Raw genomic sequence first — 24,835 nt, forward strand, 5'->3', positions numbered from 1 at the left:
TAGTACCCTCCAAGCTCGTCATCAAGCTCGAGACCCTGGGTCTCGACCCCGCCCTGTGCAACTGGGTACTGGACTTCCTGACGGGCCGCCCCCAGGTGGTGAGGGTAGGCAACAACATCTCCTCCCCGCTGATCCTCAACACTGGGGCCCCACAAGGGTGCGTTCTGAGCCCTCTCCTGTACTCCCTGTTCACCCACGACTGCGTGGCCACGCACGCCTCCAACTCAATCATCAAGTTTGCGGACGACACAACAGTGGTAGGCTTGATTACCAACAACGACGAGACGGCCTACAGGGAGGAGGTGAGGGCCCTCAGAGTGTGGTGTCAGGAAAATAACCTCACACTCAACGTCAACAAAACTAAGGAGATGATTGTGGACTTCAGGAAACAGCAGAGGGAACACCCCCCTATCCTCATCGATGGAACAGTAGTGGAGAGGGTAGCAAGTTTTAAGTTCCTCGGCATACACATCACAGACAAACTGAATTGGTCCACTCACACAGACAGCATCGTGAAGAAGGCGCAGCAGCGCCTCTTCAACCTCAGGAGGCTGAAGAAATTCGGCTTGTCACCAAAAGCACTCACAAACTTCTACAGATGCACAATCGAGAGCATCCTGGCGGGCTGTATCACCGCCTGGTACAGCAACTGCTCCGCCCTCAACCGTAAGGCTCTCCAGAGGGTAGTGAGGTCTGCACAACGCATCACCGGGGCAAACTACCTGCCCTCCAGGACACCTACACCACCCGATGTTACAGGAAGGCCATAAAGATCATCAAGGACAACAACCACCCGAGCCACTGCCTGTTCACCCCGCTATCATCCAGAAGGCGAGGTCAGTACAGGTGCATCAAAGCTGGGACCGAGAGACTGAAAAACAGCTTCTATCTCAAGGCCATCAGACTGTTAAACAGCCACCACTAACATTGAGTGGCTGCTGCCAACACACTGACACTGACACTGACTCAACTCCAGCCACTTTAATAATGGGAATTGATGGGAAATGATGTAAATATATCACTAGCCACTTTAAACAATGCTACCTTATATAATGTTACTTACCCTACATTATTCATCTCATATGCATACGTATATACTGTACTCTATATCATCGACTGCATCCTTATGTAATACATGTATCACTAGCCACTTTAACTATGCCACTTTGTTTACATACTCATCTCATATGTATATACTGTACTCGATACCATCTACTGTATCTTGCCTATGCTGCTCTGTACCATCACTCATTCATATATCCTTATGTACATATTCTTTATCCCCTTACACTGTGTATAAGACAGTAGTTTTGGAATTGTTAGTTAGATTACTTGTTGGTTATTACTGCACTGTCGGAACTAGAAGCACAAGCATTTCGCTACGCTCGCATTAACATCTGCTAACCATGTGTATGTGACAAATACAATTTGATTTGATTTGATTTGAATATGGTGATTGACAGAGTCGAAGGCCTTGACCAGGTCGATGAAGACGGCTGCACAGTACTGTCTTATATCGATGGCGGTTATGATATCGTTTAGTACCTTGAGTGTGGCTGAGGTGCACCCGTGACCGGCTCGGAAACCAGATTGCACAGCGGAGAAGGTACGGTGGGATTCGAGATGGTCAGTGACCTGTTTGTTGACTTGGCTTTCGAAGACCTTAGATAGGCAGGGCAGGATGGATATAGGTCTGTAACAGTTTGGGTCCAGGGTGTCTCCCCCTTTGAAGAGGGGGATGACTGCAGCAGATTTCCAATCCTTGGGGATCTCAGATGATACAAAGGAGAGGTTGAACAGGCTGGTAATAGGGGTTGTGACAATGGTGGCGGACAGTTTCAGAAATAGAGGGTCCAGATTGTCTAGTCCAGCAGATTTGTATGGATCCAGGTTTTGCAGCTCTTTCAGAACATCTGCTATCTGGATTTGGGTAAAGGAGAAGCTGGGGAGGCGTCGGTGAGTAGCTGCGGGTTGGGGGGGGGGGGCTGTTGGCCGAGGTTGGGGTAGCCAGGAGGAAGGCATGGCCAGCCGTTGAGAAATGCTTGTTGAAGTTTTCGATTATCACGGATTTATCGGTGGTGACCTTGTTACCTAGCCTCAGTGTAGTGGGCAGCTGGGAGGAGGTGCTCTTGTTCTCCATGGACTTTACAGTGTCCCAGAACTTTTTGGAGTTAGAGCTACAGGATGCAAATTTCTTTTTGAAAAAGCTGGCCTTTGCTTTCCTGACTGACTGCGTGTATTGCTTCCTGACTTCCCCCAACAGTTGCATATCGCGTGGACTATTCGATGCTATTGCAGTCCGCCACAGGATGTTTTTGTGCTGGTCGAGGGCAATCAGGTCTGGAGTGAACCAAGGGCTATATCTATTCTTAGTTCTGCATTTTTTGAACGGAGCATGCTTGTTTAAGATGGTGAGGAAGTTACTTTTAAAGAATGACCAGGCATCCTCAACTGACGGGATGAGGTCAATATCCTTCCAGGATACCCGGGTCAGGTCGATTAGAAAGGCCTGCTCGCTGAAGTGTTTTAGGGAGCGTTTGACAGCGATGAGGGGTGGTCATTTGACCGCGGTCCCGTAGCGGATACAAGCAATGAGGCAGTGATCGCTGAGATCCTGATTGAAGACAGCAAAGGTGTATTTGGAGGGCAAGTTGGTCAGGATAATGTCTATCAGGGTGCCCATGTTTACGGATTTAGGGTTGTTCCTGGTGGGTTCCTTGATGATTTGTGTGAGATTGAGGGCATCTAGCTTAGATTGTAGGACTGCTGGGGTGTTAAGCATATCCCAGTTTAGGTCACCTAACAGAATGAATTCTGAAGATAGATGGGGTGCCATCAATTCACATGTGAAGTCCAGGGCACAGCTGGGAGCTGAGGGGGGTCGGTAGCAGGCGGCAACAGTGAGAGACTTATTTCTGGAGAGATTAATTTTTTTAATTAGAAGTTCGAACTGTTTGGGCATAGACCTGGAAAGTATGACAGAACTTTGCAGGCTATCTCTGCAGTAGATTGCAACTCCTCCCCCTTTGGTAGTTCTATCTTGACGGAAAATATTATAGTTGGGTATGGAAATCTCAGAATTTTTGGTGGCATTCCTAAGCCAGGATTCAGACACGGCAAGGACATCAGGGTTGGCAGAGTGTGCTAAAGCAGTGAGTAAAACAAACTTAGGGAGGAGGCTTCTGATGTTGACATGCATGAAACCAAGGCTTTTTCGATCACAGAAGTCAACAAAAGAGGGTGCCTGGGGACATGCAGGGCCTGGGTTTACCTCCACATCACCCGAGGAACAGAGGAGGAGTAGAATGAGGGTGCGGCTAAAGGCTATCAAAACTGGTCGCCTAGAGCGTTGGGGACAAGGAATAAAGGGAGCAGATTTCTGGGCATGGTAGAATATATTCAGGGCATAATGCGCAGACAGGGATATGGTGGGGTGCGGGTACAGCGGAGGTAAGCCCAGGCACTGGGTGATGATAAGAGAGGTTGTATCTGTGGACATGCTGGTTATAATGGGTGAGGTCACCGCATGTGTGGGAGGTGTGACAAAGGAGATACCAGGGGTATGAAGAGTGGAACTAGGGGCTCCATTGTAAACTAAAACAATGCTAACTAACCTGAACAACAGTATACAAGGCATAATGACATTTGAGAGAGACATACAGCGAGGCATAAAGTAATCACAGGTGTTGATTGGGGGAGCTAGCTAAAACAACAGGTGAGACAACAACAGCTAGTCAGCTAACACAACAACAGCAGGTAAAATGGCGATGACTAGGCAGAGAGGGTCGGACTAACTACACACAGAGCCCGAGTTCGCGGCTGGGGGCGACAGATAAAACATAAATAAACAAAATGGAGTACCGTGATTAATGAACAGTCCAGCAGGCATCAGCTAAGTAGCCAAGTGATCATAGTGATGAACACTGAACAGGTGTAATAAATACTGAATAGGTGTAATGAACACTGAACAGGTGTAATGAACAGGTGTAATGAACAGGTGTAATGAACAGGTGTAATGAACACTGAACAGGTGAAATGAACAGGTGTAATGAACAGGTGTAGTGAACAGGTGTAATGAACAGGTGTAATGAACAGCTGTAATGAACACTGAACAGGTGTAATGAATAGGTGTAATGAACAGGTGTAGTGAACAGGTGGAATGAACAGTTGTAATGAACACTGAACAGGTGTAATGAACACTGAACAGGTGTAATGAACAGGTGTAATGAACACTGAACAGGTGTAATGAACAGGTGTAATGAACACTGAACAGGTGTAATGAACAGGTGTAATGAACAGGTGTAATGAACAGGTGTAAGGAACAGGTGTAATAAACAGGTGTAATGAACTCTGAACAGGTGTAATGAACAGGTGTAATGAACACTGAACAGGTGTAATGAACACTGAACAGGTGTAATGAACAGGTGTAATGAACAGGTGTAATGAACGCTGAACAGGTGTAATGGACAGGTGTAATGAACAGGTGTAATGAACAGGTGTAATGAACAGGTGTAGTGAACAGGTGGAATGAACAGGTGTAATGAACTCTGAACAGGTGTAATGAACAGGTGTAATGAACACTAAACAGGTGTAATGAACAGGTGTAATGAACAGGTGTAATGAACGCTGAACAGGTGTAATGAACACTGAACAGGTGTAATGAACACTGAACAGGTGTAATGAACACTGAACAGGTGTAATGAACAGGTGTAGTGAACACTGAACAGGTGTAATGAACAGGTGTAATGAACACAGAACAGGTGTAATGAACAGGTGTAGTGAACACTGAACAGGTGTAATGAACACTGAACATGTGTAATGAACAGGTGTAATGAACACTTAACAGGTGTAAGAACAGGTGTAATGAACAGGTGTAATGGACAGGTGTAATGAACACTGAACAGGTGTAATGAACACAGAACAGGTGTAATGAACAGGTGTAATGAACAGGTGTAGTGAACAAGGAACAGGTGTAATGAACACTGAACAGGTGTAATGAACAGGTGTAATGAACACTGAACAGGTGTAATGAACACTGAACAGGTGTATGGAACACAGAACAGGTGTAATGAACACTGAACAGGTGTAATGAACACAGAACAGGTGTAATGAACACAGAACAGGTGTAATGAACACAGAACAGGTGTAATTAACACTGAACAGGTGTAGTGAACACTGAACAGGTGTAATGAACACTGAACAGGTGTAATGAACACTGAACAGGTGTAATGAACACTGAACATGTGTAATGAACAGCTGTAATGAACACTGAACAGGTGTAATGAACACTGAACAGGTGTAATTAACAGGTGTAATGAAGAGGCGTAATGAACACTGAACAGGTGTAATGAACACTGAACAGGTGTAATGAACAGGTGTAATGAACACTGAACAGGTGTAATGAACACTGAACAGGTGTAATGAACAGGTGTAATGAACACTGAACAGGTGTAATGAACTCGTGTAATGAACACTGAACAGGTGTAATGAACAGGTGTAATGAACAGATGTAATGAACGCTGAACAGGTGTAATGAACAGGTGTAATGGAACAGGTGTAATGAACACTGAACAGGTGTAATGAACACTGAACAGGTGTAATGAACAGGTGTAATGAACAGGTGTAGTGAACACTGAACAGGTGTAATGAACAGGTGTAATGAACACTGAACAGGTGTAATGAACAGGTGTAATGAACAGGTGTAATGAACAGGTGTAATGAACAGGTGTAGTGAACACTGAACAGGTGTAATGAACAGGTGTAATGAACACTGAACAGGTGTAATGAACACTGAACAGGTGTAATGAACAGGTGTAGTGAACACTGAACAGGTGTAGTGAACACTGAACAGGTGTAATGAACACTGAACAGGTGTAATGAACACTGAACATGTGTAATGAACAGCTGTAATGAACACTGAACAGGTGTAATGAACAGGTGTAATGAACAATGAACAGGTGTAATGAACAGGTGTAATGAACACTGAACAGATGTAATGAACAGGTGTAGTGAACAGGTGTAATGAACAGGTGTAATGAACGCTGAACAGGTGTAATGGACAGGTGTAATGAACAGGTGTAATGAACAGGTGTAATGAACAGGTGTAGTGAACAGGTGGAATGAACAGGTGTAATGAACTCTGAACAGGTGTAATGAACAGGTGTAATGAACAGGTGTAATGAACACTGAACATGTGTAATTAACTGGTGTAATGAACACTGAACAGCTGTAATGAACAGGTGTAATGAACAGATGTAATGAATACTGAACCGGTGTAATGAACAGGTGTAATGAACAGGTGTAATGAACGCTGAACAGGTGTAATGAACAGGTGTAATGGACAGGTGTAATGAACACTGAACAGGTGTAATGAACAGGTGTAATGAACAGGTGTAATGAACACTGAACAGGTGTAATGAACACTGAACAGGTGTAGTGAACACTGAACAGGTGTAATGAACACTGAACAGGTGTAATGAACACTGAACATGTGAAATGAACAGGTGTAATGAACAGGTGTAATGAACAAGTGTAGTGAACACTGAACAGGTGTAATGAACACTGAACAGGTGTAATGAACACTGAACAGGTGTAGTGAACACTGAACAGGTGTAATGAACAGGTGTAATGAACACTGAACAGGTGTAATGAACACTGAACATGTGAAATGAACAGGTGTAATGAACACTTAACAGGTGTAATGAACACAGAACAGGTGTAATGAACAGGTGTAATGAACAAGTGTAGTGAACACTGAACAGGTGTAATGAACACTGAACAGGTGTAATGAACACTGAACAGGTGTAATGAACAGGTGTAGTGAACACTGAACATGTGAAATGAACAGGTGTAATGAACACTGAACAGGTGTAATGAACACTGAACATGTGAAATGAACAGGTGTAATGAACACTGAACAGGTGTAATGAACACTGAACATGTGAAATGAACAGGTGTAATGAACACTTAACAGGTGTAATGAACACAGAACAGGTGTAATGAACACTTAACAGGTGTAATGAACACAGAACAGGTGTAATGAACACTGAACAGGTGTAATGAACACTGAACATGTGAAATGAACAGGTGTAATGAACACTTAACAGGTGTAATGAACACAGAACAGGTGTAATGAACACTTAACAGGTGTAATGAACACAGAACAGGTGTAATGAACACTGAACAGGTGTAATGAACACTGAACATGTGAAATGAACAGGTGTAATGAACACTTAACAGGTGTAATGAACACAGAACAGGTGTAATGAACACTTAACAGGTGTAATGAACACAGAACAGGTGTAATGAACAGGTGTAATGAACAAGTGTAGTGAACACTGAACAGGTGTAATGAACACTGAACAGGTGTAGTGAACACTGAACAGGTGTAATGAACACTAAACAGGTGTAATGAACACTGAGCAGGTGTAATGAACACTGAACATGTGAAATGAACAGGTGTAATGAACACTTAACAGGTGTAATGAACACTTAACAGGTGTAATGAACACTTAACAGGTGTAATGAACAGGTGTAATGAACAAGTGTAGTGAACACTGAACAGGTGTAATGAACACTGAACAGGTGTAGTGAACACTGAACAGGTGTAATGAACACTAAACAGGTGTAATGAACACTGAGCAGGTGTAATGAACACTGAACATGTGTAATGAACAGCCGTAATGAACACTGAACAGGTGTAATTAACAGGTGTAATTAACAGGTGTAATGAACAGGTGTAATGAACAAGTGTAGTGAACACTGAACAGGTGTAATGAACACTGAACAGGTGTAGTGAACACTGAACAGGTGTAATGAACACTAAACAGGTGTAATGAACACTGAGCAGGTGTAATGAACACTGAACAGGTGTAATAAACAGGTGTAATGAACACTGAACAGGTGTAATGAACAGGTGTAATGAACAGGTGTAATGAACACTGAACAGGTGTAATGAACAGGTGTAATGAACAAGTGTAGTGAACACTGAACAGGTGTAATGAACACTGAACAGGTGTAGTGAACACTGAACAGGTGTAATGAACACTAAACAGGTGTAATGAACACTGAGCAGGTGTAATGAACACTGAACATGTGTAATGAACAGCCGTAATGAACACTGAACAGGTGTAATAAACAGGTGTAATGAACACTGAACAGGTGTAATGAACACTGAACAGGTGTAATGAACACTGAACTGGTGTAATGAACACTGAACAGGTGTAATGAACAGGTGTAATGAACAGGTGTAATGAACACTGAACAGGTGTAATGAACACTGAACAGGTGTAATTAACAGGTGTAATGAACAGGTGTAGTGAACAGGTGTAATGAACACTGAACAGGTGTAATGAACAGGTGTAATGAACACTGAACAGGTGTAATGAACAGGTGTAATGAACACTGAACAGGTGTAATGAACAGTTGTAATGAACACTGAACATGTGTAATGAAAAGGTGTAATGAACAGGTGTAATGAACACTGAACAGGTGTAATGAACAGGTGTAATGAACACTGAACAGGTGTAATGAACAGGTGTAATGAACAGTTGTAATGAACACTGAACAGGTGTAATGAACAGGTGTAATGAACAGGTGTAATGAACACTGAACAGGTGTAATGAGCAGGTGTAATGAACAGTTGTAATGAACACTGAACAGGTGTAATGAGCAGGTGTAATGAACAGTTGTAATGAACACTGAACAGGTGTAATGAACAGGTGTAATGAACAGGTGTAATGAACACTGAACAGGTGTAATGAACAGGTGTAATGAACAGTTGTAATGAACACTGAACAGGTGTAATGAACAGGTGTAATGAACACTGAACAGGTATAATGAGCAGGTGTAATGAACAGGTATAATGAACAGGTGTAATGAACACTTAACAGGTGTAATGAACAGTTGTAATGAACACTGAACAGGTGTAATGAACAGGTGTAATGAACAGGTGTAATGAACACTGAACAGGTGTAATGAACAGGTGTAATGAAAAGGTGTAATGAACACTGAACTGGTGTAATTAACACTGAACTGGTGTAATGAACAGGTGTAATGAACAGGTGTAATGAACAGGTGTAATGAACACTGAACAGGTGTAATGAACGTGTTTAAAAATGACCATAACAAGCGTTCTAATCACCTGTAAACTCACTGGACAGGTGAAAAAAGCACATGTACAACAAATGACATTTCACACTTGAAAAAAGCAAGTGAAAAATTATAATTTCAAGTGTTAAGACGTGTCTGGGTAAGACGATTTCCAACTCTTGGCCTTCCATACAAACGCGCATCACTCGTTCCCTTACAGCCAGTATTGATCCCTCCCAAACTTTTCTCATCGGATCGACACGAATCACGTAATTCACCTATTTTGCATTCAAAATGGCGAATTTTGCCGAAAGGTGACTAGTTTGTAACCCTGGTATTCCTATATTTCTCTGCACACTTCATCTGGAAGTGTCGAGACAAGTTGTAGTCTTTCAAGACAGCGATGCTCTCTTTGCACACAGCTTTTCATGATACCTCAATAAATAAATATTTAATGTCCACTCTGTTGTAACACCCTACATTCATTGTCTAATTAAATTTTCTTAGAAATCTTTGATATTTTTTTATTTTTTTGAGCAAACCTAGCTTTATGTGATCTGAGCATGATTCCGCGGGCCGTATTGAATCAGGTCGCGGGCCGGGCCACATACGCCCCCGGGCCTGTTCTATATGCGCAGAATACAACAGGTGTAGGTAGACCTTACCGTGAAATGCTTACTAGCCGTTAACCTACAACGCAGTTCTAGAAAAAGAGTTAAGAAAATATGACAAAAAATAAATAAAATACACACAAGAAAATAACAAAAACAAGGCTATATACATATGGTACCGAGTCAATGTGCGGGGGTACAGGTTAGTTGAGGTAATTTGTAAAGTGACTGTGCATAGATAATATACAGAGAGTAGCAACAGTGTAAAAACAACACAAATAGTCCAGGTGGCCATTTTATTAATTGTTCAGCGGTCTTATGGCTTGTAGGTAGAAGCTGTTAAAGGAGTCTTTTTGGACCTAGACATGGCACCCCGGTACCGCTTGCTGTGCAGTAGCAAAGAGAACAGTCTATGACTTGGGTGACTGGAGTCTTTGACAATTTATTTGAGTGTTCCTCTGACACCGCCTTCCTCTGACACCGCGCTTCCTGGATGGCAGGAAGCTTGGCCACAGCTTGGCCCCACTGGGCTGTATACACTACCCTCTGTAGCACCTTACGTCGGATACCGAGCATTTGCCATATCAGGCAGTGATGGAACCGGTCAGGATGCTCTCGATGGTGCAGCTGTTGAACTTTCTGAGGATCTGAGGACCCATGCCAAATCTTTTCAGTCTCCTGAGGGGGAAAAGGTGTTGTCGTGCCCTCTTCATGACTGTCTTGGTGTGTTTGGACCATGATAGTTTGTTGGTGATGTGGACACCAAGGAACTTGAAGCTCTCAACCCGCTCCACTACAGCCCCGTCGATGTTAATGGGGACCTGTTCGGCCCTCCTTTTCCTGTTGTCCACGATCATCTCCTTTGTCTTGCTCACGTTGAGGGAGAGTTTGTTGTCCTGGCACCACGTGGCCAGGTCTCTGACCTCCCTATAGGCTGTCTCATCATTGTCGGTGATCAGGCCTACCACCTTTGTGGCGTCAGCAAACTTAAAGTAAGTAAACAATATATTTTTTAAAGTCTGTGCAATGTTTGTCCCTCCCCTTTGAATAATATAAAGTTGATTTGAGGTGCCTAGGTCATGTGATCAAAGAGCTATTGAATTGTAAGGGATTTTTATAAATGTATATATATAAATGTTGGAATTATTTTGAGAAAACCAAAGTGTGTGCAACACGCCTCTCTATGTGACATGCTGACCACACCGCTCACGTCGCAAAAATACATTTACACATGTTATTCAATAATTGCACCCACTCTGCTCGCGCACGTCTGCGTGGCCAGGCGCTAAAATAGAACTTGGTTCTATTTGTGATGCTCAACGCGTCGCAAGTCCTGCCTCTCCCATCTCATTGGTTTTTAGAAGCATATTTCTACGTGTCATCTCCGCATTGGTTTTTAGGAGCATATTCAATCACATAGGTGATTGAAAGATGAGCTGAGGTCCACACTCAGTTCATCTTTGTGGTAATACACCGTAAAGTTGGTTGCCAACTGCCATATAAAGTCCAAAGAAGAAAAAGGAGGAGAGATGATGAGAAACAAATTTGTTTTATCGTTTTATCTGTGGATTAATTGTTGGAGTCGTTGACCTTGTGCATTTCAGGTAAAATAACAACCCAATGTTTATATCCCAGGACAAATTAGCTTGCAATAGCAAGCTAGCTAGCTAAATTGACATAAATGTTTAATGTTTTCGACCTGTCCCCAAATTAATATAATTGATTCAGAGTTTGTTTTGATATTTCCACCTGCATGTCCTGATAATGTCTGGTGTGGGTGAACAAAATCAACTTGTGCTAGATGGGGCACACGGACGCACACGTGCGTCAGCAAGTAAGGAATAATGGACAATTGAAATGATGTTGCTAAGTCATGTGGTTGAAGAGCTATTGAAGTTTGCATATTGTGATCATGCACTTTGTGGACAGTCCCTAAATAGTTGAGTTGACGGTCCGCCAGGCTGCCTAAATCGGTGCCGTGTGATTATGAAACTCGGTTCGGAATTGGGAAAATAACTTTTTTTCCTTCATAGGGAGCCTAACCTGAGACATGTAGATCAAATTGTTCGTGAGCTATTGAAGTTTGAAGGTTCGAATATTGAAACTTTAATTTAACACGGTTTTAATTTTTTTGAGTAATTGCGTACCAGCTCCTCTATAAAGGAAAGTAGCCTATCACCGTCACAGATTCACAAACGGAGGCAAAAAAAGGTTGATCAAAGCAGAATGAAGGCGGGATCTGCATTGAATAGCAATGTAGTTTCCTGATTCCGTTTTGTTCACATTTATTTGCAGCTAGTCTGTGAATCTATGCGTGACAGTAGACTGTTCCAGATTGCGCAGATTGAAAATGCGCCAGCATGAATGTGCAAGATACGCTGTTCTGAGGTCATGAAAAGTCAAAATAATTGTTTATGTCATTCATAAAGGCACACTTTAAAAATATTATCAATCACTTAAAAATATACATACCAGCCATTATCGTGGTGACCCTTCAGTGCGTGTCTGTGTGTGTCATTACCGGAGGAGAGGGAGCGCTAGTTATCCATAGCTAATTACGCTTTAATGTCGTTGTCGCCTTTCCACAGCCTAAATAAATCTGTACCATTGGAAAGCTGGGATCCCCCTCTATTAAACAGTAGCCATGTAACTGCGACAACATTAAAACACATTCTAAGAATAGTCTAATTGACAAATATCTTGCTGTGCATAGATTTCCCCTAAAACATGAATATTTTAGCCTGATACTGTATAAACATGTCTAGTTAGATAACCTGCTTTGAAGTAGCCTGCCTTCTCCATTTGATCCCTGGTCATTAAATGAGGGAATCATTTTAGAAGACAGAAGTATTTGGTTGTGTTGTTGTAATACTTTATATCAAGGGTGGCAACCATACTCCAGGATAGCTACTGGGTGTGCAGGCTTTTGTTCCTGCCCTGCTCTAACCACATTGTAGCCTAAACATCAGCTGCTCAACAGGACCTTGATAAGCAGAATTGGGTGTTTCAGCGCTGGATCAAAAGCCAAGCCTGCACAGCCAGCAGCTCTTCAGATGGAGGGTTGACCACATGTTCAGTTCTACTTTGTGGGGGCTGAAGTGTCTTGATCAAGGGCACAACGACAGGAGATGGTAGGTCTGCATGGGATCAGACACAGCAGCGTTACAGTGTCAATAATGCTTAGTTTTAGGCTATAACAATAGTCATGAAAATGTGTATAAACCCTTAATTAAGAGTAAATAATCAGGAGATCTCTATAGCATAATGTCATTTGTGAATTTCGGGGAACATAGTTTAATGGACCGACTTGGAAAAAGACAGCTCCTGCTCTTCTTTAGTCCGAAATCAAGAGTAGATGTGATATTCATATTTATTAATTCCTATGTTATTAATAAATCAAACAGATTGATATGATAAAAGACACATGTGGGTTATAGGAGGATTGTAATCAGAACTGTTGGCATTTCATGTCCATCATCATGTCTCGCGGTGATACGGAAACGATCTGTATTTGATCAGGTAAAGAATCGGTAAATTGTTCGATTCCGGTTGCTCGATTTCTACCGACAAACCAAAGCTCGAGCTTGTCGGTTTGGAAGGTCCCGGGATGCCCGCTGAAACGGCTGCTCCGTTAATGACATTCATTCATCTGATGCGAGCCATCGAGGACGAACGCTGACGTAACAGATATTACAATGCAACGAGGATACATTTTATGTTGGTTTATGAGTGGCTGGATACTACAGGCACCAGGGGGCAGGAAAACAATGATGCACTTCAGGAACATTATCGACCTCTGTGCTAAATCAGGACGTTAACCAACTTAATGCAAGATCAGTGGATGATGGACTTGTGGATGTAATTTAATGTCCAGCGGAACTGGCTAGCATCGGCTTGTGGAAGATCTTCATATTGCATTTTGTTGCAGTAGAGTTGCTGCTGCCCCGTCTCTCTCCCTCCTATCCGACGTTGTTGTCAATGATCTAACATGGCGACTGTACCAGTATATTGCATCTGCAGATTACCGTACGACGTTACCCAGTTTATGATCGAATGTGACGCATGCAAGGACTGGTTTCACGGAAGGTAATTGCTTGAATATATTGTGGATGTTTTTTTGTCCGTCCACGTTGTGTTTTGTAGGATCATTTGACCATTTGACAGTATGTTGCACATTCTTTGTCGACATCTGAATTGCCAGAAGCGCGAGGCCGCTTGAAGAAGGCGGAGTTAAAAATAGATGAGTCGGTTGTGACATTTTTGTGAATAGCACCAAAACATTTAGTGAACAATATAGTCATCTAAATATGAAGGAGTGTTTGTATGATTTCGTAGTATTTTCAGAGTGTGTTTCCAGCTCTATCTCATGTGGGTGGCTACAGTAACATTGTAGGACAGAGCAGAACAGTGGGTGTCTCGATCGGACAGTAAACGAGGCTACACATTTCAATCTACATCATGTTTAGCTTGTCCCGCCGTTAAACCGGGCAGTACTATGGTGTTTTATGTCTATTGTTTTATTGTTTGTCGACGTTATAAAAGCCCTGAGAAAAGAGGAGTCGTAGCTGACAATAGCCCGCTGCCCTCCAGCCAGGCACTTTGAATAACTGCCCATTGATAGACGTTGCAGTGCGGGGTTGCTGTCTACATTTTCTCTGTAAAACGATCGAAATGCTTGAAGATTTTCACACCAAGTATTTGAAACCAATTCTATTTTCTCAAGTGTATCAGCAAGCCACGTTCATCAGTTTAGCCCGCCGATAATAATGGAAGTCTGCCACGTCTTTTGCTTTATTTTAAATGTTTTTACGATGTCCTTTGTACGTTTAATTGCCCAATGCAGGACAATCATCCGTCACTGATCGATCACTTTCTTTTTCGATCACTTATTGCCAACAGGCGTTTTCAAATCAGAAGATGATATTTACGCGCGTTAACATTAACCCTTTGGTGCAAGACTACAATGTGTCATTCAGTACTACGCTGCCTGCTACAATGTCTCATCGGCTGAACGCGGGTAACACATCTTATCTCCAATCATCCATGTCAGTTGAGCGATGCGTTATTATTCGTGTGAATATCACGAAACCTGTCCGATACGAGAAATATCCAAAGTAATTAAGGTCTAGCAGTAATCTTGGCTTTGACGTTGTGTTTATGGAGTCTGTCTGTCGTAGCCTGATGATGGCTCATTTGAAATTGTCCCTGGGTTGACACTGCTGAATCCAGGAGCCTAATAACCCAAACGGTCTCCATTATCCCCGCTTCATTCTAGGGGTTTGCCATTACACTACTTTATTACTGTATTAGAAAACTATGCATCAAGCCGACATACAGTACATGGCCAGCTCCTGGTCGAACTTCTCATTACAAAATCATGGCCATTAATATGGAGTTGGTCCCCCTTTGCTGCTATAACAACCTCCACTCTTCTAGGAAGTCATTAATCTGGAGTTGGTCCCCCTTTGCTGCTATAACAGCCTCCACTCTTCTAGAAAGGCGTTAATATGGAGTTGGTCCCCCTTTGCTGCTATAACAGCCTCCAGTCTTCTAGGAAGGCTTTAATATGGAGTTGGTCCCCCTTTGCTGCTATAACAGCCTCCAGTCTTCTAGGAAGGCTTTAATATGGAGTTGGTCCCCCTTTGCTGCTATAACAGCCTCCAGTCTTCTAGGAAGGCTTTAATATGGAGTTGGTCTCCCTTTGCTGCTATAACAGCCTCCACTCTTCTGGGAAGGCTTTAATATGGAGTTGGTCCCCCTTTGCTGCTATAACAGCCTCCACTCTTCTGGGAAGGCTTTAATATGGAGTTGGTCCCCCTTTGCTGCTATAACAGCCTCCAGTCTTCTAGGAAGGCTTTAATATGGAGTTGGTCCCCCTCCCTTTGCTGCTATAACAGCCTCCACTCTTCTAGGAAGGCTTTAATATGGAGTTGGTCCCCTTTTGCTGCTATAACAGCCTCCACTCTTCTGGGAAGGCTTTAATATGGAGTTGGTCCCCCATTGCTGCTAAAACAGCCTCCAGTCTTCTAGGAAGGCTTTAATATGGAGTTGGTCCCCCTCCCCTTTGCTGCTATAACAGCCTCCACTCTTCTAGGAAGGCTTTAATATGGAGTTGGTCCCCTTTTGCTGCTATAACAGCCTCCACTCTTCTGGGAAGGCTTTAATATGGAGTTGGTCCCCCCATTGCTGCTAAAACAGCCTCCACTCTTCTGGGAAGGCTTTCCATTAGATGTTGGAACATTGCTGCTATAACAGCCTCCACTCTTCTGGGAAGGCTTTCCACTAGATGTTGGAATATTGCTGCAGGGACTTGCTTCCATTCAGCCATGAGCATTAGTGAGGTCAGGCACTGATGTTGGGTGATTAGGCCTGTCACGCAGTCGGCTTTCAAATTCATCCCAAAGGTGTTCGATGGGGTTGAGGTCAGGGCTCTGTGCAGGTCAGTCCATTTCTGTATGGACCTCGCTTTGTGCAGAGGGGCATTGTCATGCTGAAACAGGAAAGGGCCTTCCCCAAACTGTTGCCACAAAGTTGGAAGCACAGAATCGTCTAGAATGTCATTGTATGCTGTAGCGTTAAGATTTCCCTTCACTGGAACTAAGGGGCTTGAACCATGAAAAACAGCTCCAGACAATTATTCCTCCACCAAACTTTACAGTTTGCACTATGCATTCAGGCAGGTAGTGTTCTCCTGGCATCTGCCAAACCCAGATTCATTTTTTGGACTGCCAGATGGTGAAGCGTAATTCATCACTCCAGCCGACGCTTGGCATTGCGCATGGTGATCTTAGGCTTGTGTGCGGCTGCTCGGCCTTGAAAAACCCATTTCATGAAGCTCCCGACATACAGTTATTGTGCTGACGTTGCTTCCAGAGGCAGTTTGGTAGTGACTGCTGCAACTGAGGACAGACCATTTTTACGTGCTACGGCACTCGGCGGTCTCGTTCTGTGAGCTTGTTGGGCCTACCACTTTGCGGCTGAGCCGTTGTTGCTCCTAGTCGTTTTCACTTCACAATGACAGCACTTACAGTTGACGGGGAGGCTCTAAATCTGACGAACTGACTTGTTGGAAAGGTGGCATCATATGACGGTGCATGTTGAAAGTCCCTGAGCTCTTCAGTAAGGCCATTCTACTGCCAATGTTTGTCTATGGAGATTGCATGGCGGTGTGCTCAATTTTATACACCTGTCAGCAACTGATATCGCTGAAATAGCCAAATCCACTAATTTGAAGGGTTGTCCACATACTTTTGTATATATAGTGTACCAGCCTGGTAGGGTGCATACTTATAGCTGTATATATAGTGTACCAGCCTGGTAGGATGCATACTTATAACTGTATATATAGTGTACCTGCCTGGTAGGATGCATACTTATAACTGTATATATAGTGTACCTGCCTGGTAGGATGCATACTTATAACTGTATTTATAGTGTACCTGCCTGTCCCTCTCCCATACTTTCCCTATCCACAGCTGTCCCTCTCCCCTGCTGTCCCTCTCACCATGCTGTCCCTCTCCCCAGCTGGCCCTCTCCCCCTGCTGACCCTCTCACCATGCTGTCCCTCTCCCATGCTGTCCCTCTTCCCATGCTGTCCCTATCCACAGCTGTCCCTCTCCCCTGCTGTCCCTCTCCCCTGCTGTCCCTCCCCCCTCTGCTGTGCCTCTCACCATGCTGTCCCTCTCCCCTGCTTTCCCTCTTCCCATGGTGTCCCTCTTCCAATGGTGTCCCTCTTCCCATGCTGTCCCTCTCCCCTGCTGTCCCTCTCCACTGCTGTCGCTCTCCCCTGCTGTGCCTCACACCATGCTTTCCCTCTCCCCTGCTGTCCCTCTCACCATGCTGTCCCTCTCCCCTGCTGTCCCTCTTCCCATGGTGTCCCTCTTCCAATGGTGTCCCTCTTCCCATGCTGTCCCTCTCCCCTGCCGCCCCTCTCCACTGCTGTCCCTCTCCCCCTGCTGTGCCTCTCACCATGCTTTCCCTCTCCCCTGCTGTCCCTCTCACCTGCTGTCCCTCTCACCATGCTGTCCCTCTCCCCTGCTGTCCCTCTCCCCTGCTGTCCCTCTCACCATGCTGTCCCTCTCCCCTGCTGTCCCTCTTCCCATGCTGTCCCTATCCACAGCTGTCCCTCTCCCCTGCTGTCCCTCTCCCCTGCTGTCCCTCTCCCCATGCTGTCCCTCTCCCCATGCTGTCCCTCTCCCTTGCTGTCCCTCTCCCCATGCTGTCCCTCTCCCCTTGCTGTCCCTCTCCCCTGCTGTCCCTCTCCCCATGCTGCCCCTCTCCCCTGCTGTCCCTATCTCCTGCTGTTGCTATCCACAGCTGTCCCTCTCCCTGCTGTCCCTCTCCCCCTACTGATTTGTCCCTTTCCACAGCTGTCCCTCTCCCCTGCTGTCCCTATCCACAGCTGTCCCTCTCCCCCCCTGCTGTCCCTCTCCCCATGCTGTCCCTCTCCCCTACTGTCCCTATCCCATGCTGTCCCTCTCCCCTGCTGTCCCTCTTCCCAAGCTGTCCTGTTCACAGCTGTCCCTCTCCCTCTCCCCTGCTGTCCCTCTCCCCTGCTGTCCCTCTCCCCCTGCTGTCCCTCACACCATGCTTTCCCTCTCCCTGCTGTCCCTCTCCCCTGCTGTCCCTCTTCCCATGCTGTCCCTATCCCCTTCTGTCCCTATCTACAGCTGTCCCTCTCCCCTGCTCTCCCTATCCACAGCTGTCCCTCTCCCCATTCTGTTCCTCTCCCCATGCTGTCCCTCTCCCCTGCTGTCCCTCTCCCCATGCTGTCCCTCTCCCCTGCTGTCCCTCTCCCCTGCTGTCCCTCTCCCCTTCTGTCCCTATCCATAGCTGTCCCTCTCCCTGCTCTCCTTATCGACAGCTGTCCCTCTCCCCATGCTGTCCCTCTCCCCATTCTGTTCCTCTCCTTGCTGTCCCTCTCCCCTGCTGTCCCTCTCCCCATGCTGTCCCTATCCACAGCTGTCCCTCTCCCCATGCTGTCCCTATCCACAGCTGGGCCTCTCCCTGTTGTCCCTCTCCCCTGCTTGCCCTCCTCCCCTGCTGTCCCTCTCCCCTGCTGTCCCTCTCCACAGCTGTCCCTCCCCCATGCTGTCCCTATCCACAGCTGTCCCTCTCCCTCTCCCCTGCTTGCCCTCTCCCCTGCTGTCCCTCTCCCCTGCTGTCCCTATCCACAGCTGTCCCTCTCCCCTGCTGTCCCTCTCCCCTGCTTGCCCTCTCCCCCCCTGCTGTCCCTCTCCCCTGCTGTCCCTCTCCCCTGCTGTTCCTATCCACAGCTGTCCCTCTCCCCTGCTGTCCCTATCCACAGCTGTCCCTCTCCCTTGCTGTCCCTCTCCCCTGCTGTCCCTCTCCCCCTCTGTCCCTATCCATAGCTGTCCCTCTCCCCATGCTGTCCCTCTCCCCATTCTGTGCCTCTCCCTTGCTGTCCCTCTCACCTGCTGTCCCTCTCCCGCTCCCCTGCTGTTCCTCTCCCCATGCTGTCCCTATCCACAGCTGTCCCTCTCCCTCTCCACATGCTGTCCCTATTCACAGCTGTTCCTCTCCCCTGTTGTCCCTCTCCCCTGCTTGCCCTCTCCCCTGTTGTTCCTCTCCCCTGTTGTCCCTCTCCGCTGCTTGCCCTCTCCCCTGCTGTCCCTCTCCGCTGCTGACCCTCTCCCCGCTGTCCCTCTCCCCTGCTTGCCCTCTCCCCTGCTTGCCCTCTCCCCTGCTGTCCCTCTCCCCTGCTGTCCCTCTCCCCTGCTGTCCCTCTCCACAGCTGTCCCTCTTACCCTCTCCCCATGCTGTCCCTATCCACAGCTGTCCCTCTCCCTCTCCCCTGCTTGCCCTCTCCCCTGCTGTCCCTCTCCCCTGCTGTCCCTCTCCCCTGCTGTCCACATCCCCTGCTGTCCCTATCCACAGCTGTCCCTCTCCCCCTGTTGTCCTCTCACCTGCTGTCCCTCTCCCCTGCTTGCCCTCTCCCCTGCTGTCCCTCTCCCCCTGCTGTCCCTCTCCCCTGCTGTTCCTATCCACAGCTGTCCCTCTCCCCCTGCTGTCCCTATCCACAGCTGTCCCTCTCCCCTTGCTGTCCCTCTCCCCTGCTGTCCCTCTCCCCCTGCTGTCCCTCTCCCCATGTTGTCCCTCTCCCCTGCTGTCCCTCTCCCCTGCTGTCCCTATCCAAAGCTGTCCCTCTCCATCTGCTGTCCCTCTCCTCTGCTGTCCCTCTCCCAAAGCTGTCCCTATATCCTGCTGTTCCTATCCACAGCTGTCCCTCTGCCCTGCTGTTCCTCTCCCCTGCTGGCCCTCTCCCCTGCTGTCCCTATCCACAGCTGTCCCTCTCCCTCTCCCCATGCTGTCCCTATCCACAGCTGTCCCTCTCCCTCTCCCCTGCTTGCCCTCTCCCCTGCTGTCCCTCTCCCCTGCTGTCCCTCTCCCCTGCCCTGTCCATATCCCCTGCTGTCCCTATCCACAGCTGTCCCTCTCCCCTGTTGTCCCTCTCACCTGCTGTCCCTCTCCCCTGCTTGCCCTCTCCCCTGCTGTCCCTCTCCCCTGCTGTCCCTCTCCCCTGCTGTTCCTATCCACAGCTGTCCCTCTCCCCCTGCTGTCCCTATCCACAGCTGTCCCTCTCCCTTGCTGTCCCTCTCCCCTGCTGTCCCTCTCCCCCTGCTGTCCCTCTCCCCATGTTGTCCCTCTCCCTGCTGTCCCTCTCCCCTGCTGTCCCTATCCAAAGCTGTCCCTCTCCATCTGCTGTCCCTCTCCTCTGCTGTCCCTCTCCCAAAGCTGTCCCTATATCCTGCTGTTCCTATCCACAGCTGTCCCTCTGCCCTGCTGTTCCTCTCCCCTGCTGGCCCTCTCCCCCCTGCTGTCCCTATCCACAGCTGTCCCTCTCCCTCTCCCCATGCTGTCCCTATCCACAGCTGTCACTCTCCCTCTCCCCATGCTTTCCCTATCCACAGCTGTCCCTCTCCCCCTGCTGTCCCTCTCCCCTGCTGTCCCTCTCCCCTGCTGGCCCTCTCCCCTGCTGGCCCTCTCCCTCTCCCCCTGCTGTCCCTATCCACAGCTGTCCCTCTCCCCCCCTGCTGTCCCTCTTCCCCTGCTGTCCTTCTCCCCCTGCTGTCCCTCTCCCTCTGCTGTCCCTCTCCCCTGCTGTCCCTCTCCCCCTGCTGTCCCTCTCCTCTGCTGTCCCTCTCCCCCTGCTGTCCCTCTCCCCTACTGTCCCTCTCCCCTGCTGTTCCTATCCACAGCTGTCCCTCTCCCCTGCTGTCCCTCTCCCCTGCTGTCCCTATCCCCATGCTGTCCCTCTCCCCTGCTGTCCCTCTCCCCATGCTGTCCCTATCCACAGCTGTCCCTCTCCCCTCCACAGCTGTCCCTATCCACAGCTGTCCCTCTCCATCTCCCCTGCTGTCCCTATCCACAGCTGTCCCTCGCCCCCATGCTGTCCCTCTCCCCCCTGCTGTCCCTCTCCCACTCTCCTGCTGTCCCTCTCCCCATGCTGTCCCTATCCACAGCTGTCCCTCTCCCTGTCCCCATGCTGTCCCTATCCACAGCTGTCCCTCTCCCTCTCCCCATGCTGTCCCTATCCACATCTGTCCCTCTCCCTCTCCCCATGCTGTCCCTATCCACAGCTGTCCTCGCCCTCTCCCCATGCTGTCCCTCTCCCTCTCCCCATGCTGTCCCTATCCATAGCTGTCCCTCTCCCGCTGCTGTCCCTCTCCCTCGCCCCATGCTGTCCCTCTCCACCTGCTGTCCCTTTCCCACTCCCCTGCTGTCCCTCTCCCCATGCTGTCCCTATCCACAGCTGTCCCTCTCCCTCTCCCCATGCTGTCCCTATCCACAGCTGTCCCTCTCCCCCTGCTGTCCCTCTCCCCTGCTGTCCCTATCCACAGCTGTCCCTCTCCCCCTGCTTTCCCTCTCCCCTGCTTTCCCTCTCCCCTGTTGTCCCTCTCCCCTGTTGACCCTCTTCCCATGCTGTCCCTCTCCCCCTGCTGTCCCTCCCTTGCTGTCCCTCTTCCCATGCTGTCCCTCTCCCCCTGCTGTCCCTCTTCTCCTGCTGTCCCTCTCTCCCTTGCTGTCCCTGTCCCCTGCTGTCCCTCTCCCCATGCGGTCCCTATCCACAGCTGTCCCTATCCACATCTGTCCCTCTCGCTCTCCCCCTGCTGTCCCTATCCACAGATGTCCCTCTCCCTCTCCCCCTGCTGTCCCTATCCACAGCTGTCCCTCTCCCCCTGCTGACCCTCTCCCTCGCCCCATGCTGTCCCTCTCCCCTGCTGTCCCTCTCCCACTCCCCTGCTGTCCCTCTCCCCATGCTGTCCCTATCCACAGCTGTCCCTCTCCCTCTCCCCATGCTGTCCCTATCCACAGCTGTCCCTCTCCCCATGCTGTCCCTATCCACAGCTGTCCCTCTCGCTCTCCCCCCTGCTGTCCCTATCCACAGCTGTCCCTCTCCCTCTCCCCATGCTGTCCCTATCCACAGCTGTCCCTCTCCCTCTCCCCATGCTGTCCCTCTCCCCTCCCCATGCTGTCCCTATCCACAGCTGTCCCTCTCACCCTGCTGTCCCTCTCCCCCATCGCCCCATGCTGTCCCTCTCCACCTGCTGTCCCTCTCCCACTTCCCCCCCATGCTGTCCTCCCAGCTGTCCCTCTCCCCCATGCTGTCCCTATCCACAGCTGTCCCTCTCCCCATGCTGTCCCTATCCACAGCTGTCCCTCTCCACCTGCTGTCCCTCTCCACCTGCTGTCCCTCTCCCCATGCTGTCCCTCTCCCCATGCTGTCCCTCTCCCCCCTGCTGTCCCTCTCCCCTGCTGTTCCTATCCACAGCTGTCCCTCTCCCCTGCTTCCGCTCTCCCCATGCTGTCCCTCTCCCCATGCTGTCCCTCTCCCCTGCTGTCCCTCTCCCCTGCTGTCCCTCTCCCCATGCGGTCCCTATCCACAGCTGTCCCTCTCCCCCTGCTGTCCCTATCCACAGCTGTCCCTCTCCCCTTGCTGTCCCTATCCACAGCTGTCCCTCCCCCTCTCCCCCTGCTGTCCCTATCCACAGCTGTCCCTCTCCCCCTGCTGTCCCTCTCCCTCACCCCATGCTGTCCCTCTCCCCCTGCTGTCCCTCTCCCACTCCCCTGCTGTCCCTCTCCCTCATGCTGTCCCTATCCACAGCTGTCCCGCTCCCTCTCCCCATGCTGTCCCTAACCACAGCTGTCCCTCTCCCTCTCCCCATGCTGTCCCTATCCACAGCTGTCCCTCTCCTCTCCTCCCCATGCTGTCCCTATCCACAGCTGTCCCTCTCACCCTGCTGTCCCTCTCCCTCGCCCCATGCTGTCCCTCTCCACCTGCTGTCCCTCTCCCACTCCCTGCTGTCCCTCTCGCCATGCTGTCCCTATCCACAGTTGTCCCTCTCCCTCTCCCCATGCTGTCCCTATCCACAGCTGTCCCTCTCCCCATGCTGTCCCTATCCACAGCTGTCCTTCTCCCTCTCCCCATGCTGTCCCTATCCACAGCTGTCCCTCTCCCTTTCCCCATGCTGTCCCTCTCCCTCTCCCCATGCTGTCCCTATCCACAGCTGTCCCTCTCCCTCTCCCCTGCTGGCCCTCTCCCCATGCTGTCCCTATCCACAGCTGTCCCTCTCCCTCTCCCCATGCTGTACCTATCCACAGCTGTCCCTCTCCCCATGCTGTCCCTATCCACAGCTGTCCCTCTCCCTCTCCCCATGCTGTCCCTATCCACAGCTGTCCCTCTCCCTCTCCCCATGCTGTCCCTATTCACAGCTGTCCCTCTCCCTCTCCCTATGCTGTCCCTCTCCCCATGCTGTCCCTATCCACAGCTGTCCCTCTCCCTCTCCACTTGCTGTCCCTCTCCCACTCCCCTGCTGTCCCTCTCCCCATGCTGTCCCTATCCACAGCTGTCCCTCTCCTCTCCCCATGCTGTCCCTATCCACAGCTGTCCCTCTCACCCTGCTGTCCCTCTCCCTCGCCCCATGCTGTCCCTCTCCACCTGCTGTCCCTCTCCCACTCCCTGCTGTCCCTCTCGCCATGCTGTCCCTATCCACAGTTGTCCCTCTCCCTCCCCCATGCTGTCCCTATCCACAGCTGTCCCTCTCCCCATGCTGTCCCTATCCACAGCTGTCCCTCTCCCTCTCCCCATGCTGTCCCTATCCACAGCTGTCCCTCTCCCTTTCCCCATGCTGTCCCTCTCCCTCTCCCCATGCTGTCCCTATCCACAGCTGTCCCTCTCCCTCTCCCCTGCTGGCCCTCTCCCCATGCTGTCCCTATCCACAGCTGTCCCTCTCCCTCTCCCCCATGCTGTACCTATCCACAGCTGTCCCTCTCCCCATGCTGTCCCTATCCACAGCTGTCCCTCTCCCTCTCCCCATGCTGTCCCTATCCACAGCTGTCCCTCTCCCTCTCCCCATGCTGTCCCTATTCACAGCTGTCCCTCTCCCTCTCCCCTATGCTGTCCCTCTCCCCATGCTGTCCCTATCCACAGCTGTCCCTCTCCCTCTCCACTTGCTGTCCCTCTCCCACTCCCTGCTGTCCCTCTCCCCATGCTGTCCCTATCCACAGCTGTCCCTCTCCCTCTCCCCATGCTGTCCCTATCCACAGCTGTCCCTCTCTCCCCATGCTGTCCCTATCCACAGCTGTCCCTCTCCCCTCTCCCCATGCTGTCCATATCCACAGCTGTCCCTCTCCCTCTCCCCATGCTGTCCCTCTCCCTCTCCCCATGCTGTCCCTATCCACAGCTGTCCCTCTCCCTCTCCCCTGCTGGCCCTCTCCCCATGCTGTCCCTATCCTCAGCTGTCCCTCTCCCTCTCTCCATGCTGTACCTATCCACAGCTGTCCCTCTCCCCATGCTGTCCCTATCCACAGCTGTCCCTCTCCCTCTCCCCATGCTGTCCCTATCCACAGCTGTCCCTCTCCCTCTCCCCATGCTGTCCCTATCCACAGCTGTCCCTCTCCCTCTCCCCATGCTGTCCCTATCCACAGCTGTCCCTCTCCCTCTCCCCATGCTGTCCCTATCCACAGCTGTCCCTCTCCCTCTCCGCTGCTGTTAAATCTAATTTTATTTGTCACATGCGCCGAATACGTGCCCTCAACCAACAATGCAGTTCAAGAAATAGAGTTAAGAAAATATTTACTAAATAAACTGAAGTAAAAGATTAAATAAAATT

The 24,835-nt window shown here is 49.2% G+C and overlaps 1 protein-coding gene across 2 annotated transcripts in view; it reads left to right on the forward strand.

Moving 5' to 3' along the window:
- Positions 1-13,318: 13,318 nt before the first annotated feature.
- Positions 13,319-24,835, forward strand: part of LOC112237494 (lysine-specific demethylase phf2-like) — a 146,684-nt gene continuing 135,167 nt past the window's right edge. Inside the window, exon 1 of one of the 2 annotated variants that reach the window (XM_042329567.1) lies at positions 13,319-13,787. In XM_042329567.1, the coding sequence (XP_042185501.1) occupies positions 13,690-13,787 (98 nt within the window). In that variant the 5' untranslated portion in view covers positions 13,319-13,689. The remainder of the gene's footprint in view (positions 13,788-24,835) is intronic. The other variant, XM_042329572.1, reaches the window with a different exon arrangement.

Source organism: Oncorhynchus tshawytscha, linkage group LG02 (genome assembly GCF_018296145.1).
Source record: "Oncorhynchus tshawytscha isolate Ot180627B linkage group LG02, Otsh_v2.0, whole genome shotgun sequence".
Lineage (NCBI taxonomy): Eukaryota > Metazoa > Chordata > Actinopteri > Salmoniformes > Salmonidae > Oncorhynchus > Oncorhynchus tshawytscha.